Genomic DNA, 20,152 nt, shown 5'->3' with positions numbered 1-20,152 from the left:
TTTTTTTTTTTTTTTTTTTTTTATTAGCTTAATTTTGGTTGAATCTTGATTTTGAGGTTTTTTTGTTTTTATGTGAAAAGGGATGCTTTGAGAGAGAGGGATGAATCAGAATCATTGGTGAATGCTAGCTCCAGGTGAAATCTGTCATTTTCAGCACATTTTGTGTGGAAGCATCTGAAATAAGGATCTGAGTTGCAGAGAAATGGAATGTTGTTCCATCAAGTCCTAGTTGGATTGGTTTATATCTCTATTGTGATTTGAAAACTCTGAGTTTCTGACTGATCTCAACTCTGATAACTAATGTGCTCTGAGATGATGGATTTGAACCTGGTAAGGCATCAAATGTAAGGTTGGATACTATGTTCTGAAAATCACCAGATCCTTGTCAAGATGGAAACAAGGTGTGTTTGTGTTATTATTCTTCCCTTTGTCAACAGACATTTCACCATGTGACTTCTCTAGTTGTTTTTTAAAAAAAAAAATTATATTCAATTTCTTAGATCTGGGGGTGTACTTTTGTCTTTCCTCAGGGCTGGAGAGAGAGAATTCTCAAATGGTGATGTTTATTGTGGTCAACTCAAAGGAACACTTCCTTATGGGAAAGGAAAGTATGCGTGGCCTGATGGAATCATCTACGAGGGTGATTGGGAAGAAGGGAAAATATCCGGGAGAGGTAAACTTATGTGGTCGTCTGGTGCTAAATATGAAGGGGATTTCTCTGGGGGATACCTTCATGGCTTTGGCACATTGACTTCTCCTGATGGATCTGTCTATGCTGGAGCATGGAGAATGAATGTAAGGCACGGTCTAGGTAGGAAAGAGTATTGTAACTCGGATGTATATGATGGCTCATGGAGAGAAGGATTACAAGATGGCAGTGGTAGTTATTCTTGGTACAATGGAAACAGGTTCATTGGGAACTGGAAAAAGGGTAAAATGTCTGGCAGAGGAATTATGAGCTGGGCTAATGGTGATCTCTTTAATGGGTTTTGGTTGAATGGTCTTAGACATGGCTCTGGTGTTTACAAGTATGCTGATGGCGGTTTTTATTTTGGGACCTGGTCACGTGGCCTTAAAGATGGGAGTGGAGTCTTTTATCCTGCTGGAAGTAAACACCCGTCTCTGAAAAAGTGGCATCGGCATTTTGGTTACGATGACACCGGTAATTTCCTCCTATCTCATAATTCAACAGTAAATATTGATGATTTACGGAATTCGAAAGCTGTGTCACGAAGTCTTTCTGAGATAACCACAACAAGTGGACTGGCGAGAACTTCTGAGAGGTATCCTGATGATTATTGGAGCACCAGTGATCCTCCACGAGACTTTATGCATCACGGGCCCGCATCCAAGTCTGCACGGTCTGTTGACTCTGGTCAAAGCGAGGGACGGGATAAGAACCCTATCGTTTTTGAAAGAGAATACATGCAAGGAGTTCTGATCAAAGAACGAATTATGAGTTCTATCGACATGTCACACAGGGCTAGACCTTTGAATCTTACTAAGGAAGTCACAGTTAGCGCTTGTGTGAGCTTTCTAGGGGGAAGGTGGAACCATTATCTAATGCTTAATCTCCAACTTGGTATCAGGTAAACAACCAATTTTAATAGATGTTAGTTATCAAAATGACAAGAGATCTTTATTCAAGTCACTTCTGAACATTTTCTTCATTTTCTCATATGATCTTCTCAGTAGCCTAAACACAATTATTTTCTGCACACTATGACTTGATTAATGAGTCAGACCAGAATACAAACAGTCAGACCATGCTTGTAGTAGTTTTTCTCTTACACAACAAATCTTTTCAAGTTCACAGGTATACTGTTGGGAAAATTACACCAGTGCCTCCGCGGGAAGTTCGTGCTTCTGACTTTAGTGAAAGAGCCAGAATCATGATGTTCTTCCCTAGAAACGGTTCCCAATATACACCTCCGCACAAGTCCATTGATTTCGATTGGAAAGACTATTGCCCTATGGTTTTCAGGTAAAACTTTTTTTTTATTCCGCTTATTCCAGAAATGCTTTTAATCAGCAAATATAATAGCATACTAGGCCTCTCTCAGCATATGTATAATAGCATAATAGGTCTGTATCAATACGTCTATGAATTTGGAAACTGAACATCAATGTGAAATACTTTTGTTAAAGATTTAAATGTTGAAGTGTCTGCCAGCTCTCCGAACTACTGATCTTTATTGGATAATATCTTTTGCTTAAGGATCTTATCATGGTTAGGGATTTTAAAATTTGTTAACCAAAAGGTTTTGCAATAATGTCTGTGGAATGATGCTTTTTTTCAACACATTAATCCCCTCTCCTTTTGTAGTTTTTGACAAACTAAGAGCATTCTTTGTAGTTTTTGACAAACTAAGAGCATTCTGTTACTCATCATGCTTTTCTTAGTGTATTTAAGATTACTTGTTCTTTCTAATTATTTACTATGCATGGTTTACAATGGCATAGGAATTTGAGGGAAATGTTCAAGTTAGATGCTGCAGACTACATGATGTCTATCTGTGGCGATGATGGCTTGAGGGAAATTTCGTCCGCTGGAAAAAGTGGCAGTATCTTCTACCTTTCTCATGACGACAGATTTGTGATAAAGACACTAAAAAGATCTGAGTTAAAGGTTTGATAGAACTAAACCAAGCTTTCATCTTTTCTTACGTGTTGTTAAGTATAATAGTGGTTTAGGGATATTGTAAACCCTTCTTGATTTTTGGTAAAGTTAGCTGATTCATGCTCCTTTTCTTTTTCTTTTGCTATATTTTTAGGATGCATGTGACATACCTACAAATAGTCTAGCCTGTCTTTCCTTGTATGTATTTTTCTTAGTATATCACATAATCTTCTATATATGTATGACTGAGGGCATCTCATTTTCTAATAGGTTCTACTCAGGATGTTGCCTAGGTACTATGAACATGTAGGAGACTATGAAAATACGCTCATAACGAAGTTTTTTGGAGTTCACAGAATAAAACTCAAGTGGGGTAAAAAGGTGATAAGTAGTCTGATCTCTTCTATATATTAATTCCATTATATTTCATTTCTCTTTAGCATGAGCTTTGTGCTTCTCTGACAGGTACGATTTGTGGTCATGGGGAATATGTTTTGCACAGAATTGAAGATTCATCGCCGCTATGACCTAAAGGGCTCAACTCAAGGGAGATTTACAGAAAAGAATAAAATTGGAGAAAAAACTACCATGAAAGATCTTGATCTGGCTTATGAACTTCATATGGACAAGCTGCTGCGAGAAGCTCTCTTCAAGTGAGTTCTCTACTCAGTTAATAACCCTTTCGTCAGTTGAATGATATTTTAGTTATACATTTGCTACGGAACCTCTAGGTTTTATGTGCCATTTGTATCTATTTTCCAAAGTCTGCATGCTGCAACCACTTACTGTTTCTGAAAACATCTAATGATCACCTCTCGCCTGTCGCAATTTTCCAGCACTAATTGTCTGTTGAATTTGTGAGGGATGTGTCATGTGGGATTTCAAGTTTTTTTTTTTTTTTTGGGAAATCTCATCTATAGAAATTGTGTATATATTTTTTAGGGGAGCAAGTTCTCATTGTTGTTTAAACTTATTAAATCCATTTCTGCAAGACCTGACTTATAGCCTAGTGAACCAACTAGGATTTAGAGAGTTATACAAAATGTCTTACTGCCACTGCTGTCTACACGCATACCATTAGAAATGAGATGTTTGCTCTGCTTTTCATGGTTTCAAGTCTAGTCGGCTAGTGAATTTTTTTGTATGATGCTTCTCCTGTTTTCCATTAGCTTTAACTTAGATTTTATTATTATTTTTACATTCTTATGCACATATTATCCTGATTGCAGTCCTAAGGACAATAAAGTGCTGTATTTTTCACAATTGTGTTTGTCTAATTGTTTATGGAACCTCGTTGTTTCCCACATGGCAGGCAAATTATTTTAGACTGTTCCTTCTTGGAATCTCTTCAAATCCTTGATTACAGTCTTCTCTTGGGATTACATTTTAGAGCTCCCGATCCACGTACTGATATCCTGGATCCTCCCAATGAAATGTCAGATCAAGAAAGTGATAGTGATGCATCTGTTGACGGTAGGCCTCAATTCTTTAAGAGACTATATATCTTCTTAGTTTAGGGAGAATAGTAGTTCTAGAGCTCACACATGTAGTCATTGTAAACTAGACTACATGTCATGGATTTGTGTCTCTTACTGTTTTTTGTTTTGTGTTTCATCAGTCAGCTTGCCACGTGAACCTTCCAATCCTCCAAAAGGACTATTAATGGTTACTCACGAACCCAACTCCGTTAATACCGCCCCCGGTCCTCACATCAGAGGTAGCACACTACGAGCATTCTCTGTTGGCGAGCAAGAAGTTGATCTTATTCTACCTGGAACTGCAAGGTTAGTCACTTCCTGCCAAAACCTAACTTCACTCCACAAGATCACAGTCCAATATCCTTATTTCCAGTTTATGAAATTGTCCCCAACCATACCTTTTGGAATCAAATTCAGGCTCCGGGTGCAGTTAGGAGTGAACATGCCGGCTCAAGCCCACCACAAACTCGGTCAAGACAAGGAGGAGCCGGGAACAGTCGAGCTATTTGAAGTGTACGATGTGGTTGTATACATGGGCATGATTGACATCCTCCAAGAGTACAACATGAAGAAGAAAGTGGAACATACTTGCAAATCTATGAAATATGATCCGATGACAATATCAGCCATCGAGCCTACACTTTACTCTAAGCGATTTATCGATTTCCTCCTTAAGGTATTCCCAGAAAAAGCATAGAGAGATAAACAGATGATGATGGTTCATGATCTGGCTCGGTTGATAATATTCTTTCCTGTTCATAAGCCATAAAATACTCCAGAGGGATCTGGCTCGTAACGTTCTTATTTATATGTACACTAACATTTAGGATCTTATACTTTAAAACAGTTTTCGTGTATTATTGTCATGAGTTCACTCTCTCACTGTGCCTCACCATTTAGCTACTGCTAAGGTGGGTTGAGGATAGATATGTACTAATCACCATTTTTGAAATAAGATTGAATGTACAAAAAAAAAAAATACAGAACAGGCCAGTTCCATTTTCGTTTTGAGTTTCCGGGTCTAGGGGGCCGTAAAAAACTTTTCAGAAACGGCAGATATTCTGCTTTACTAATCTGTATTATTCCTTCTGTTTCATAATATAGGATGTTTAGAGAAGTGTTTTTGTTTCATAATAGGATGTTTACATCTTTCTATGCAACTTTTAGATTAAATTTATATTTTATATTATGCAGACTTGTTTATAATTGGTTAAACTTTTTAAAAGTAACTATTTCTTAATATGCATTAAAACATACATACACAATATCTTTTTAAACCCTGGCTGATTCAAAAACAACAAAAAAGAATGTTTACTAGAGACTTTTGAGGCAAAATCTACTTATGCATCCTCAATGGTTTCTGGCATGCCAAGAAAGACTTCGTACTTTCGAGTGGCTACGACGTGATAATGGACTAATGTCTAATTATAAGAAGTATTGATATATTTCAAGCTTATTGATCCTCTTTTCTTCAGGTTACCTTTACAAGTTTCTAATCTAACTTACTTGTTAAGCAGATATAAATCAGTAACATCCTAACCATTAGGGTTGGATTTGAACAAGGCAGGAAAAAAACTTCCAAGACGATTTATTTTATTTTATTGTAAACATGCATAATCGTTCGTTCTTTACTTGTATTTGGTAGCATGACTCCCCCCAATCAAAGAACCAAAAATAAATATTAAAAAGAATGCACCGCTATAGCTACGTTAGATATTATTAAGCTAAGCCGGACATGTTGCATAAAGAAAGATGATCACATCAAAGGATCAATGTTGAAATCAGTAAAATAATCATCAAAGTGTAGATTATCTTCCTCGTTCACCAACAAAGTACTTGCAGAGCCAGAAGACTCCCCTTCCAATATGTGATTTTGATTCGTTGTCTTCGTCTCTTCGTTACAAATCATTAAACGTCCATCTCTTTGATTGCTCTTCACGGCATCATCTAACCGGACTCTCGCATTGTTCAACATCCTAGAAACTGCATCGATCGCCTCTTTCAACTCGTCCACGTTCTCCGACATGTCAAAACCTTTGTCTTCCCACCAATTAAACCCTAACCCTGACCTGTTCTCTATCTAATAGGTTTGCCGGAAGTAGATGCTGGTCTTGGAGCAGAGAGGAGACAACTTGATCGACAGAGGAGTGGCCGAAAGAGTAGAAAGAAGCGTGAGAGTTGGAAGAGAGAGGAGTCGCCAAGATTGCGATTCGACTGTCGGGAGAGAGGAGACAGAGCTCCGAAGCTTTACGGAAGAGACCGTTCCTGCGTTTGCTGAAAGCAACCGTTTTTGCGGCTTTGTTTTGGATTTCAGCAATGTCAATCTTATGCTTTTTGCCTCCCATATTGAAACAATATTACAAGAAAGAAAGCGAATTACACAGACAAAAAGATCGCAGAGATTTGTTTGCAAGATAGCTTCCTCTCTTTATATTTATACTAATAACTCTCTCTTCTCATCTTCCTTTTTTACATTAGGGTGTGTTACCATTATGGATCTTAATGATTCCCTTATTCAAATTTTCCATAATCGAATGATTCCGAATATTACCTTTTTTTTGTACACAAAGAAAACTCTATTCTAATTGTTTTTTTTTTTCGTTTTCTTTTTCGTTCTTAATTAGTGAACTAATTTATTTACTTTCCCTGAAAAAAAAATTTAAAAACAAAAGTCTAATTTTAAAAGATTAATTTATATTATAAACCCGAATTGAATTTATAAACAATATTTATTCTCGTGCGGGATGTTTCACATTCTCTCACACCAAAACCCTTAAATCCTAGACTGTTTCTTGCGCACCAACAAACAAAATGTCTTCTTTCTTTCTCGTGTTTTCTTTTGGTAACTTCGGTTTAAAGGTTTACTTATCAAAACCCTAATAAATTTTTAATTCCTGTTCCATTGCATTTTTGTTAAAACTTTGATCATTTGGTGTGTTAATGTGTGTGATCTTTTCGTAAGTATAACATGGCCAACCATTCAAAAATTAAAAACAAATTGATTTTTTCTTTTTTATCTTGTTCTATACAAGTAAAGAACAAGTGACTGCTATCTTCAATTGGTTCACCCCTACCACATTTTTTTTAGGAGTCTCCTATAATCACATAAACATACATATTGATTACAAATTACAAGGACATAAACTATAAGCCTAATAATAAACTATATATTATTCATAATTCTTTAGCAAAATTAAAATAACCTTAATTAAAGGATATGCTTATCAAAGGAAATAATTATTTATTTTAAAATGTTCTTCTCCACCTAAATAATAATAACACGGGGACCAATGCTTTCATGTGATATTGCGGTCATCTTATCATCATCATCAAGATGGATGAACCTTATTCCCAGCTGCAGTCTTCCAAGCCGATCTCATCGACGCAGCCGCTGATCCCATCGCCGCCGCAATATGCCGTTTCGCCGCGATCGTCGCAGCTTTCTCCATTAAGTTCCCAGTTCTCCTAGCAGTCTCTGCTTTTTCCTCAAGCTCTTTAAGCTCAGCTGCTTCCATCCTCTCCATCTCCTCCAACGTTCTCCGATACTCTTCCATCCCCCACTCCATATCCCTACCCAAAACACTCATGCATGAAAAAAAAAATCAGATCTCTCTCTCTCTCTCCAGATCTATGAAGATTGAAATTAGATTAACATTATTATTAATTTTACCGATCGAGTTCGAGTTCGGCTTGAAGGAGAGATTCTTCAGCTTCTTCGAGTTCTTGTTGCTGTTCGGACTCGAGAGCTGCCCAAGCTTTGTAGGAATCGACTTCGAAGAGACGCATGAGGTCTTCGATTCTTGAAGGGTCGAATGTTTTGTCGACAAGGGCTTGGTCGGAGAGGAGAGTGAAGTGGTGAATTAGAGCTTCCATGTTTTTTTGGGTGAATTGAAGAAGATGAAAGGGAGAGAATCGAATGATTCTTGTAATTTGTGGAATATTTGCAACAAGTTGGGATGACAATAATGTAAGGAGGCAAAGAGAGAGAGTAAAGTTTTACCGTTGGGGATATTTGACGAATTGTCAAAAGTTGAAATGATTGGTGAGAGGTAAAAAAAAAGAAAAAGTGGTAAGCTACCTATTACCATTAGTATAGTGAAGGCACGTTACTTTAGGAAATGATTGAACTAGTTTTAGTGATTTGAATATCAACTTCAAAACCTATTGTTATTGAAAAAAATTAATCTCATCGGTTATGGAAAAAATACGTGAGGAAGATATATAAGCGATTTTGAATATAAGATGAGACTAGCTAGAGTCAATAAAATGAGAGAGAACAAGAGCAAGACCGTGCAGTCTAGTGGTCTCTGGACTCTGGCACGCAGGTAGAGCTTGGGTGTGCAGGCATGTGCCCCACTTAAGTTTTTTTTTTGTTGTTATTTTCTTCAATATATAGTTTAAAATTTAGTTAATTGCCCTCTATTTTAATTATTAGTTACACTAGTGTCCCATACTAAAATTTAGTTAATTGCCCTCTAAAGCTTGTGCTTGCTCACACCCAAAAATAAAAAAATTCATGAGTTCGATCCATTTATTTGGGGGCTGTGTGCGTGCACAAGTCAAAAACCGTTATTAAACAATTGCAACTATGAAGATGAAATAATCTTTAAGACAGAAATTAGAGAGCATACGAGAACAAAGACAAACGAAAAGAGTTGGACAACACCAACGGTTTTTGACTACGACATTGCAACCTCCGATCGATAGCCAACAACAGCATTACGGTTTAAGAGAAGGAATGGGTAATCTTAACCGTAGGATGCGATTGTTTTTAATCTAAACCGTTGAAGTGTTTTTCTTAACACGCTGATGACGTCGACGGGCCCTAATTAAACGTCGGTTTGATATTATTTATATATATATATATATATATATATATATATATGATTTATAATTATAAGTATATCATATTAGTCGAATGCAATAATTTTTACTCTATATACATTTATTTTTCTTCTCCTTTTGCAAAGAAAAACCCTAATGGTTCGTACCAAGAAAAAGAAAACCCTAGTGGTGCCGAGAAAGCTTCCATTAGATCTGGAAGAAGAGATACTCGTTCGAGTTCCACCTCTATCTCTTGTTCGCTTCAGATCCGTTTGCAGAGAATGGAAAGCTCTTTTCAACAGTAAGAAATTCGCCAACAAAAACTTTGCTTGCGGTCGCCCAGAAATCATGTTACATACACATTCCGATATTTACTTGATTAGCGTCGATCTCAACGACGACAATCCAACTATTAAAGTGACTGATTTATGCATGAATTTACGCCATGGCCGTTATAATGTATATGGGATCTGCGATGGTCAGGTCTGGTTTGGAATCCGTTGGTTGGACAGGCTAAAAGGATTGCCAAGGATGATGGGACATGTGGCAGAGATATGGGTTACGTTGGTAGAGAGCCCAAAAAGAGTTACAAGATTATTGGAGAGGGCGGTACTAATTTGGACCGTAGAGTTGCAGTCTTGGAATTTGGTACCAATGACTCATTGAATGAGTACTCGAATGTTACTCATCGTACCCCTTCTAGCGAAGAGTTAAGCTCAGAATCAGACTCCTCGTCTAGGGTCTCCCTGAATGGAAACTTGTACTGGATAGGTCATAAGTATCCCGAAACTGGTGAGTATTTCATCCAAATGCTCGATTTTTCTAAAGAGATAACAAAGATCTTTTGTAAACTACCGTGTGAGGGAAAAAAAAGTGGTGACCATACCCGTGCTCTATCGATTTACAAGGGAGATCGATTTTCAGTGTTACAACAATCCAGATCAAAAACAAGAACAAGAGAGACTAAGATTTGGGTGACAGAGAAGAAAATTGGTAATGGGGATGATGGAGGCGATGTGATGTGGATTAAGTTCATGACTGTCTCAGGACCTGACTTCCCCGAGGTACCTAATTACAGGTCTACAAGTTACTTCGTAGATGATAACATCATCTATGGAAAGAGCTTCGTTTTGTGTTGTTGTAGCACGAAACCTAAACAAGGTTGGGTCTATATTGTGAGAGGCGATCTATGCAAAAAGATTAAGATCGATGGAGTGCCTTGTACGTTTGGATCCTCTGTCTATGTTCCCAGTTTGATCACCATTTCTTGATAGACATAGTGAACAAGGGAAGACGTTTTACTAGTTTAATTTCCATTGTTGCGTTTATTTCTTTTATATGAACTTTTACGTCTAAATTCATTATTATACAGATTCAAACTGTATATATCCAGTCAACATCACTTTTATTTTATTTAATGATATACGTACCTCTATTGTACGATGTCAATCCGACGCGAGGATCAGTTCTCTGGCCTTGGGTTTGTGTTAGCTAGATGGCGTGTCGTACATGTTTGGTTTAAAAGGCATCCTTCGACTCATGTCTCTGTTTCATGCTGAATTTGAAACATCTCCATCGGTTAGAACCATTAGGTTCTAAAAATTTGTAATTAACAATAAAAATAATCCAAAACAAAAGTTTAGATACAAATCAGATTTTAGAAAGTTTTGGACGTAGTCCAATGGTAGAATTTTGAAGTTGTAAAAATCATACAAAACTTGTAACACAATCAAGTAAAAAAATTGTCTTCTTGATTTCCTTGTCAATGCCAACAAACCAAAGATACAGAGAGATGAGGGAGGTTGTTACCATGTTTTTGGTCGAGAAGCAGCTTGTGAGCCAGTGGTCCATTGCGGAAGTTACAAACATTGATAGATCAAGCAGCTTGTGAGCAAGAGACCTCTTTTGACCATGGTCCTTTCACAAGCTCCGGGTTCAAGACCTTTTGCCATCAATGAGAAAGAAACTTGACATCAGTCTGATCCTTAAAACATTCAACTGAAAAGGTGAATCAAATAAAATCACACATTACTTTCAAAATACTAACTAAAGAATACATATCAGAACACAATTAGGCTTACCAGTTCTTTCCTTGAAAAGTTGTGGAAAACGCCATCCGCATTGCTCTAATATTGTGTTCAGTCCATTATCCTCAGCAAAAACAGAGATAAGAAAGCAATAAAACATAGATAAAATCAACTTATGGATTCAAGCAAATAACAGAGAGACATAACATTGATCATAAACAGAAGAGAACACAAAACATTGATCATAAACAGAAGAAAACACAAAACAAGTCAAGTTTAATGAATTTATCACAATCTCCATAGAAGGAGGGCTGGATTCGTACCTGGAGAAGGTTATCGGAGCTTCTTGAATGAAAACTCTCCGAATTTGAGTTTCAAACCTCCGATTTGGTGAACCATTGTCTCGCCGATGGTGACCAACGCCGGTGAGGATGATGCCTAGAAAGCTTCCATATAGCCCCCAAAGAAATGGATCGAACTCACAAAAAAAAGAAAAAGAAAAAGCTCAAAACGTCGGTTTCATATTATTAATATATATATATAGATGATTTGTATAATAAGTAAATATATAGAGAGAGTCGTATCGTAACCCTAGTATTTTACTCCCATACACATTATACTTTTCTTCCCCTGCTTCCTTTACAGAGAAAACCCTAATGATGCCTAGAAAGCTTCCGTTAGATCTGGAAGAAGAGATACTCGTTCGAGTTCAACCTCTATCTCTTGTTCGCTTCAAATCCGTTTGCAAAGGATGGAACACTCTTTTCAACAGTAAGATATTCGTCAACAAAAACTTTGCATGCGCTCGCGCAGAATTCATGATAAAGACACATTCTCATATCTCTTCGGTGAGCGTCGATCTCAACGACGTTCCAACTATAACAGTGACTGATTTATGCTTTGATTTACGCCTTCCCATTATTATTATCTCAATGGGATATGCGATGGTTACTTCTTCATGGAAGATATTAGAAAAGAATGCATGGTTATTTGGAACCCGTTGCTGAGACACACTAAAAGGATTGCCAAGGATGATGAGCGATGTGGCAGATATATGGGTTACGATGGTAGAAACCCCGAAAAGAGTTACAAGATTATCGGACAGTGCAGTAGTAATTCGACCGATAGAGTTGCAGTCTTGGAATTTGCAACCAATACGTGGAAGGTCACTCATCGTCCCAGTTCTCGCGAAAAGTTATGCTCACGCGACGCAAACGTATTCTTCTTTATCTTTACTGATGAATGTCAAGGCCAACATAAAACTAACAATGGAGTTTTGTAGTTTTTGTTTGTTGGTGCAAAAATATAATAGAAAATAAGATGTGGTCACAACAACATAACTTAGGATGGATGATGGATCGCTTTGCTAAAAGGTGATGATAATGATATCTCCGTGGTGGAACAACTTGTGAATAGTTTAGGCAACATTCCAACTAAACCACGCTCCTCGCCTCCTCCTTCGTGAAAAGATATATGTCAACTAATTTTTTTTATAGCAAAAGAATGAACATATCAAAAGAAAAAATGAATCAAACTTCTAGAAATTATATTGCAATATGCATTAGGTTCCTGCTATAACTGGAATAAAGATAGCTTGATCAAAGACATAATTGGTTTTGCAATATACATGAGGATGATTTTGGCATCTGATATTATTTTCTCCCGTTTCTATAATGAATTGAAAAAACGAGGGGTCTATTTGTAAATTAAAAACAGAGTTAGTTTTACAGATTTTTCTGTCTGTTCCCAAAGCAGCAAAATCAAAAACATCAATAAACAACACAGCTGGGGAAACGCCTATGAATCTCTCTAGTCTCTCGATCCAATTCGAATCGAAGAAGATAGCAGCAATCAAGGGTTCACTTGTCTTGTCTTGTTGAGCCGATTCTTACACTTTGATCTGAAGATTTCTTCGTGTTTTTTTTTTTTTTTGTCTTTACAATGGCGGGTTTTATCAATCTTGAGGATTCCCCAATGTTTCAAAAACAGGTTCTTTTTTTTGTTGTCCCATTTGGGGGATGTATTCTAGTTTTTATTTTTTTTTGCAATAAAGTTTTGAGATTTGATCTTTCTTTTTCTATGTGTGTTCTGTTCTCTGGTGGTTATAATATGGATTATTAGGTTTACTCCTTGGAAGGGACAACTGATGAGCTTAAAGATCGTTGTCAGAAGTTGTACAAAGGTGTTAAGAAGTTCATGTAAGATTTAACTCTACCTACCTCTTTCTTTTTTTTTTTTTGGTTGTTTCCGTTTTTGTCGTAATGTCTTTATCATCTTTCTCTGCTATATATAAAGCTTTGTCTTTTTATTTAGTCTATCTCTTTGAACTGTCTGACCATTTAAGGGTTAATCTTTTTTACACTTTCGTACCATCTCTGGAAGATGTAAGTGTTATGTGTTATGTGGAAAATGTAAGTGTTCTGTTATGTGTACTTTTTGTTTTGTTACAATTCCACTTTGGCTGACGAATCTTATGTGCCTAGGAAAAGAGTATTGGAACTTGATAAAGAATTGCATTTTATTTTATTTTTGTGTGTGTCATAGGGGAGCTTTGGGAGAGGCATCTACTGGAGTCAGTGCCTTTGCAGATTCACTGGAAGAGTTTGGTGCAGGACATGATGATCCTGTCAGTGTTTCGATTGGAGGTTGTGGATTCGCTTTCAGTTGATTTGATCCCTCGTGTTAGGTTGATTACTTAGTTTTGGTGCTATGAACTATGATACATTCTCTGCCGATGAAATTGTGGGCTGTTTGGTTGATATAAAAAGCTATGATGTATTCCTATAGCTTACCAGTTATAATGGACTGGTCTATGCAAGTAGTGGTGGTTTGTGGTTTCTCTTTTCGGGCTTCTCATCCATTAATATGCTGTTGACACGTGGTTTATAAGCTAAGTAGACTTTTTTGTCTGGGTTATACTTGATATAGACAGTAGTAGTGGGAAGGATATTGGATAATCCACTTAGGTATGTTAGAAATGTTGGATGATGATTAAGAAGCATAGCTTTATAGAGTTTCATAACTCAAATGCTCAAAGCTTAATTGCAGCAAAGGTATGAATTGAAAATAAGATCTCTCTTCTTGCCTTGACTCATTATTTTAATACCATGTTCTCCTTGTCCCTTTGATTAATATAGTTTTCTGGATAATCATGTACGAACTCTAAGTCCATGAGTTCTAGTTTTACACTTTTTTTTCTTATGATATGGTTGGCTAAACATGGAAGATCCAAGAAAATCTTGAAGTTATTGTTTCTGATTCTGTTTCGTTCTGTTATACTTTTGGGTGGAACCAGGACCAGTAATATCTAAATTTATAAATACACTTCGGGAGATCTCCTCTTATAAGGAGTTTCTTCGCTCACAGGTAATTCCCATCGCATCTTGTGAATACACATAACTATTAGTGAAGACCATATGATGTCTCATTATTGGAAGCTGTATATTTGTTTGGTCGCTAAAATTTTTGTAGGGCACAGTAGTCTTGTTTATTAGTACATTCAAAATGTTTGGTAGAGACTTATTTTAGAGTTTAATATACATGTGTCAAGAAAGAGGAGAGATGTAAAAACTTAATGAACAGATTGATAAAATGTAGTGAGTTTAAAACCCCAAATTAGTTAATTGCTTCAAAGCTGTTTCCCTTCACTACATCATTTGTAGAAATGTTGTGTGTTTTGTAGGTGGAGCATGTATTACTTGAGAGGCTGACAGACTTTATGACTGTTGATATACAAGAAGCAAAGGTAACCTTTTTTGTGCCTCAAATTTTGATTGTTTTCTACTTTTTATGTACTGTGACATGTAAAATGTGATTGTCAAGTATTATAGACGCGAAATTAATCAATAAACAAAAGATTAGGTTGTTGATCTTCTGAATCCATCTGTTAACAAGTTGTATCAAAATTAAACCCCTTGCCACTAGTTAGGTCCACGTTTAATAATGTCTGGCGTTTTCTTATTTTCCTTTTCTTGATGTGAATGAATCATGTTAGAAGAAAATTATATTCCTCCCTCTATTGATCTATGATATCTGTTATCAAAAACTCAAGCGATAGATTGCCAATGATTTACTTTACTGTTTTCTACCTTTTCAGGAGTCTCGACGTCGTTTCGATAAATCTGTCCATTCTTATGATCAGGTAATTGATAATAGTCTAGTGCTTATGGAGAGGTATGCCTTATTTATCTCTTGATAAAATATGTTATTGGTGCCACTACAATTGAAACATGGGAGTCTGACAAGCATCGTAGTTGATGCTTAATCTTTTAAAGATATAATGTTGTGCATGGTATTTTTGATCTAAAGGTATGAAAATGAATTTTCTTATTCATTTGAAGGCACGTGAAAAGTTTGTGTCGCTAAAGAAGAATACCAGAGGAGACATTGTTGCTGAGTTGGAAGAGGTATTGCCACTGTAATTCATATACATAATATTCAAGAAAAATCTCACATTGTGATGTGTATATATGTCCATATCTGTATTTACGCATGCTTAAACTGTGTATCTGCACTACATACCCATATATTACATAGTTGTGATTCTAATGAACGTGTAGTGTCATATCTACAGGATCTGGAGAACTCGAAGTCAGCATTTGAGAAAAGTCGATTCAATCTAGTATGCTAAGTCTAAGAACAGAAGCCACTACTACCACTATTGTATTTTGTCCTTTCTGCGTCTAAATGGTGTTCTCTTTTGTTTAAGGAGTGCAGGTAAACTCATTGATGACCATTGAAGCGAAAAAGAAGTACGAGTTCTTGGAATCTATAAGTGCAATTATGGATTCCCATTTGAGATATTTTAAGCTTGTAGGTTTCTTCTTATTTTTGCATTTAGAGATGTCACCAAGTGTGACCAAGTAAGGGCAACATCTGTGCCACGATGTATTCCTTATGTGGTCTCTTTGTGCTCCAGGGGTATGATCTCTTGAGTCAATTGGAGCCTTATATCCATCAGGTACAACCTTAATGTCAACTTGCTTCCAGTAGTGATAATAAGGAGAAATTGTTTGATCATTAAAGAGCTACTTGCTATTTTTCTTCTTGCAGGTATTGACATATGCACAACAATCAAAAGAACAGTCTAAGATTGAACAAGATCGATTTGCAAGACGCATTCAAGAATTCAGGACTCAATCTGAATTGGACAGCCAACAGGCCTCTGCTAAAGCAGATCCCTCCGACGTTGATGGAAACCATGTTTATAGAGCCGTCCCGCGTAAAAACGTAGAAGCAAATCCAGTTTCAACAGCGGACAAGGAAGTAAGGGTCTCCAACTCCCTCATGTAGTAGTCAAGTGCAAGCTGTAGTTTTCAGTAATTTTTCCAATTGTTCTCTGGTAAAGAAGTTTGTTAAGTCTTGATTGACAGGATCTTGCTTGCTCTACTGCTGTTTTCTAACTGACACAATTGCTCTGATACGGATACTTATAAAGTTAAAGCAATAGTGTGAGTTTCTGAGTTGGGCATTCTATTAGAACTTATAAGATTTTATTCTGCAATGCAACTACGTAGACACTGAGATATATGATGAATCACTTGGTGATGATTTATCACTGTTTCAATTTTCATACAGGCTAATGTGTTGTATTTTCTCTTCTGTATTAATGCAGGTAATTAAGCAGGGGTATCTATTAAAGCGATCAGCTAGTTTGAGAGCTGACTGGAAAAGAAGGTTCTTTGTACTTGACAATCATGGATCCCTATACTATTACAGAAACACCGGTAACAAATCAGCGGTATGTGTGCCAAGCTGTTTTTTTACTGCCTCGTTTCCATGAGAGAGATCTATAAGTTCTTTCTCATGATTTGGCCATGTTTATTATATTTGTGTCTCTTAAACAAGCCTTTCTCACCATTTTAAGTTTCACTTTCTCAGTTTTTATCCTTCTAATCATCTATTTTACTTTATAGGGATCTCAGCATTACTACAGTGGTTTAGGTGAGCATAACAGCGGTGTCTTTGGCAGATTTCGTTCTAGACACAATCGATCAGCTTCACAGGGAAGCCTAGATTGCAATATGATTGATCTCCGCACATCACTGATAAAATTGGACGCAGAGGACACAGATCTTCGACTCTGTTTTAGAATTATTTCTCCTCAAAAGACTTACACATTACAGGTACTGAAATGTATTAAGATATATAGATACTTGACGGCACGCAACATATACAGCTTCAGGAGGCTAACACAACTTATTCTTTATGCTATCAGGCTGAAAATGGAGCTGATAGGATGGAGTGGGTCAATAAGATCACAGCAGCTATAGCAACACGTCTGAATTCCCATTTTCTGCAACAGGTTTACACAATATGAGTTTCAGACTCTCTTTTAGTTTTAAATTTAAATTAAGATTTCGTGCTAATACATATTCTATTATCTTCTGCAGTCACCAGGAAGATACTTGGATAAAAACTATACTAGTTCTGGTACTGCTAATGACGAACTCACCCTGGATCAAAAACAACATTATGATCAAAGACTGAATATGGGGGATGACGTTTTTACAATACTTAGAGGAATCCCTGGAAATAACAAATGTGCAGAATGCAATGCACCTGACCCCGATTGGGCATCATTGAATCTTGGAGTTTTGATGTGCATTGAATGTTCTGGTGTTCACAGGAATCTTGGCGTTCATATATCCAAGGTAGCTTGCTTCTTTTGGTACGATGTTATGTCGCTTCTTTCCACTGTCTTTGAGATCGTATGAGCTAGTTTAATTTGTATAGAAAACTATGTGCTATCTATCTTTTCATCAACCAGAATTTGCAGTGCTCGATTTAATAGTCTGAAGTGTTGATAAATCTTGCTGAAGTAATCATTTGTGTATGAGTCATCAGCGTTTTTTCCCGTGTGCTTGATGTTTAAGCTAATGTCAAAGAGTGTATGCAGGTGAGATCGCTCACACTGGATGTGAAAGTATGGGAACCTACAATCTTGGACTTATTTAGGAACTTAGGCAATGCATACTGTAATTCGGTGTGGGAGGAGCTACTTCACCTTGACGGTGACAGGTACTAAATCTCAAGGAAAACTAGATTGTTTGTAAATTTGAAGTAAAGAAGACATTTTTTCTTGAATCAAAATCATCTGTTCCTCTTTTACAAACGTGGGATTGATGAACTTGTTTACTTTTCTATCTTCTGTTGAATATTTCCAGTGAAAAGGAATCAACAGATACACTTGCATCGATTCCGAAACCATCTGTAGAAAATTCTTTTACTCTGAAGGAGAAATACATTCAGAGAAAGGTATGAGATTTAGCTCAAAGCTTCCACATACATAGACCTCAGATTCAGATTACTTGGTGCATCATCCAAATAAGCGCTTGTATTATGCTAAACCTGATCACGTTTATGCCTAACTAGTACCTGGAGAAAGCGATGGTTGTCAAAGATGAAAAGGAAGCAAACTCTACTGCCTCAAGTAGAATATGGGAAGCGGTTCAAAGCAAGAACATAAGAGACATCTACCGACTCATTGTAACAGCAGATGCGAATATCATCAATACCAAGTTCGATGATATTACTGACCTTGATGCGTATCACCACCACCACGTTGATGCACCAGATGAAGTAAAGAAAAGGCACGATCCAAATGCGTGTCAGAGAATCAAGGATTCGAACGAAGCAAGAAACTGTCTTCAAGGCTGCTCGTTGTTGCATGTGGCATGTCAAAGCGGTGACCCGATCTTGCTTGAACTGTTGTTGCAGTTCGGGGCTGACATAAACATGAGAGATTATCACGGAAGAACTCCGTTACACCATTGCATCGCATCAGGGAACAACACATTTGCAAAGGTTTTACTGAGAAGGTAACACATTAACTAATAGTGATCCCAAATACCTGTTTTCTCACCTCATTAGGAACATTTTACTTGAATAATACATGTATCTCTTCTTTTACTTTGACAGAGGTGCTCGTCCATCAATAGAGGATGGTGGAGGATTAAGCGTGTTGGAAAGAGCAATGGAAATGGGAGCCATAACCGATGAAGAACTATTCCTTCTATTAGCAGAATGTCAGTAAAATACCAAGTACTTTTGTTCAAACAAGAAAGCTGATTGATTGCAAAACAAAGATTATGAGACGGATGCTCTTCGGTCATGTTACTGTAACTGTTGTAGTATTTGGTCGTGAGTAGTTCATTGATGTTATAATTAAGTTACCTTAATTAAAGAAGCTTCACTAAATTTAAACTTTACGCTATCAAATTCAACGAATTGCTAAGCTTTTTTTTTTGTTGCTTAAAAGCTAATGAATACTAATAAATGTAGTATTTTATATAATTTGAGTTTTAATGAGTTTTTATATAATTTTGAAGATTTTAGGGAAATATATATGATTTATTGTAAAATATTTTAAATTGGACATAAAATCATGAGATTTAGATTTATGTATTTTTTTTTTAACTAAGGAAATGTTATCAAATCCTTCAAAATCATTAAAAATCAAATCATAAATATTTTCGATAACCATTTTTAAATCATTAGTTCAATAACAATGAAATTCATTAGACTTTTAAAAATGAGAATTTATTAAAAATGCCCTTTTTGGATATTCCTTTTCAAAAATACATTTAATGAAAATTTTGATTTTTACCTTCTTTTACACAATTACAATATGTTAAATTAACTTTTAGAATCCTTTTTTTTTTAGGTTTGAGTTCTCTATTGTACATTTAGGATATAATTTTAAGAGGGTATGGTTAAGTATTTGAAGTTTAGAATTTATAATTTAGTTATTTTTTTTTGTCAATCATTGGGCCACAACTGGCCGGCCCATTAGCCAAATTCCTACATTCGTAGGAAACGGGACTCGATCCCTGATGTGATGGTGCCTTCTACAAATGGACGTATCTCCTGCCAGTGCACTAAGGTCACTTCACATAATTTAGTTATTTTATACATAGAAAAATATTATTTTTGAAAATAGACAACATGAAAAGATATTTTTGAAAAATAATATAGAAAAATGAGTATTTTTGAAAATGGTCCATTAAAAATCCATAAATAATTAACATAGGATTTAAAAATCCATAAATAATTAACATAAGATTTAAAAATTTACACAAATTACTTAAAATGCTAGATTTAATACACACTTACCTAAAGAAACCTCTTAAGAAACCTCTCTTACCAAAAAGACAAATATAGAGGACATGAAAAAATTTAAAAACTAATACTACATGTATTTT

General features: G+C 36.2%; 3 protein-coding genes and 2 pseudogenes across 5 annotated transcripts in view; 3 read left to right on the top strand and 2 right to left on the bottom strand.

The window, feature by feature from the left end:
* The window catches only part of LOC104703676 (phosphatidylinositol 4-phosphate 5-kinase 8), a 5,576-nt gene extending 618 nt beyond the window's left edge, over positions 1–4,958 (top strand). Inside the window, exons 2-10 of the mRNA XM_010419730.2 lie at positions 81–401; positions 531–1,589; positions 1,817–1,984; positions 2,464–2,629; positions 2,891–3,001; positions 3,086–3,273; positions 3,933–4,093; positions 4,239–4,404; positions 4,516–4,958. Coding sequence (XP_010418032.1) covers positions 391–401; positions 531–1,589; positions 1,817–1,984; positions 2,464–2,629; positions 2,891–3,001; positions 3,086–3,273; positions 3,933–4,093; positions 4,239–4,404; positions 4,516–4,795 — 2,310 coding nt within the window. The 5' untranslated portion in view covers positions 81–390 and the 3' untranslated portion in view covers positions 4,796–4,958. The remainder of the gene's footprint in view (positions 1–80; positions 402–530; positions 1,590–1,816; positions 1,985–2,463; positions 2,630–2,890; positions 3,002–3,085; positions 3,274–3,932; positions 4,094–4,238; positions 4,405–4,515) is intronic.
* Positions 5,855–6,443, bottom strand: LOC104705150 (annotated as a pseudogene).
* LOC104703675 lies at positions 7,149–8,121 on the bottom strand. Its single transcript, XM_010419729.2, has 2 exons — positions 7,769–8,121; positions 7,149–7,668 (listed from the first exon to the last, which is right to left on the bottom strand). The coding sequence occupies exons 1-2, from the start codon at positions 7,969–7,971 to the stop codon at positions 7,428–7,430; spliced, it is 444 nt and encodes a 147-aa protein (XP_010418031.1). The 5' UTR covers positions 7,972–8,121; the 3' UTR covers positions 7,149–7,427.
* LOC104705149 lies at positions 9,079–10,193 on the top strand (annotated as a pseudogene).
* Positions 12,688–19,157, top strand: LOC104703674 (ADP-ribosylation factor GTPase-activating protein AGD2-like). 3 transcript variants are annotated; one of them, XM_019228077.1, is made up of 19 exons: positions 12,688–12,938; positions 13,071–13,147; positions 13,494–13,594; positions 14,245–14,315; positions 14,632–14,694; positions 15,046–15,090; positions 15,290–15,355; positions 15,523–15,570; positions 15,666–15,761; positions 15,868–15,909; positions 16,002–16,214; positions 16,564–16,689; positions 16,874–17,074; positions 17,167–17,253; positions 17,342–17,602; positions 17,848–17,969; positions 18,116–18,206; positions 18,324–18,769; positions 18,870–19,157. In XM_019228077.1, the coding sequence occupies exons 1-19, from the start codon at positions 12,891–12,893 to the stop codon at positions 18,982–18,984; spliced, it is 2,319 nt and encodes a 772-aa protein (XP_019083622.1). In that variant the 5' UTR covers positions 12,688–12,890; the 3' UTR covers positions 18,985–19,157. The 3 variants fall into 3 exon arrangements, with proteins under 3 accessions (XP_019083622.1, XP_010418029.1, XP_010418030.1); XM_010419727.2 differs by having other exon boundaries at positions 16,865–17,074; XM_010419728.1 differs by lacking the exons at positions 12,688–12,938; positions 13,071–13,147 and having other exon boundaries at positions 13,507–14,002; positions 16,865–17,074.

The sequence above is a fragment of the Camelina sativa genome, chromosome 7 (genome assembly GCF_000633955.1).
Source record: "Camelina sativa cultivar DH55 chromosome 7, Cs, whole genome shotgun sequence".
Classification (NCBI taxonomy): Eukaryota; Viridiplantae; Streptophyta; class Magnoliopsida; order Brassicales; family Brassicaceae; genus Camelina; species Camelina sativa.
The sequence above is the reverse complement of the archived record's forward strand: the minus strand, read 5'-3'. Positions and strand labels throughout refer to the sequence as shown.

Bases quoted from the DNA above. Each gene is read 5' to 3' on its own strand.
- LOC104703675 (XM_010419729.2), bottom strand. From the start codon at position 7,971: ATGGAAGCTCTAATTCACCACTTCACTCTCCTCTCCGACCAAGCCCTT. The intron at 7,669-7,768 runs GTAAAATTAATA...TGTTTTGGGTAG, and splicing joins GCCGAACTCGAACTCGATCG to GGATATGGAGTGGGGGATGG.
- LOC104703674 (XM_010419727.2), top strand. From the start codon at position 12,891: ATGGCGGGTTTTATCAATCTTGAGGATTCCCCAATGTTTCAAAAACAG. The intron at 13,148-13,493 runs GTAAGATTTAAC...TGTGTGTCATAG, and splicing joins AAAGGTGTTAAGAAGTTCAT to GGGAGCTTTGGGAGAGGCAT. The intron at 16,215-16,563 runs GTAAGGGTCTCC...GTATTAATGCAG, and splicing joins TTTCAACAGCGGACAAGGAA to GTAATTAAGCAGGGGTATCT.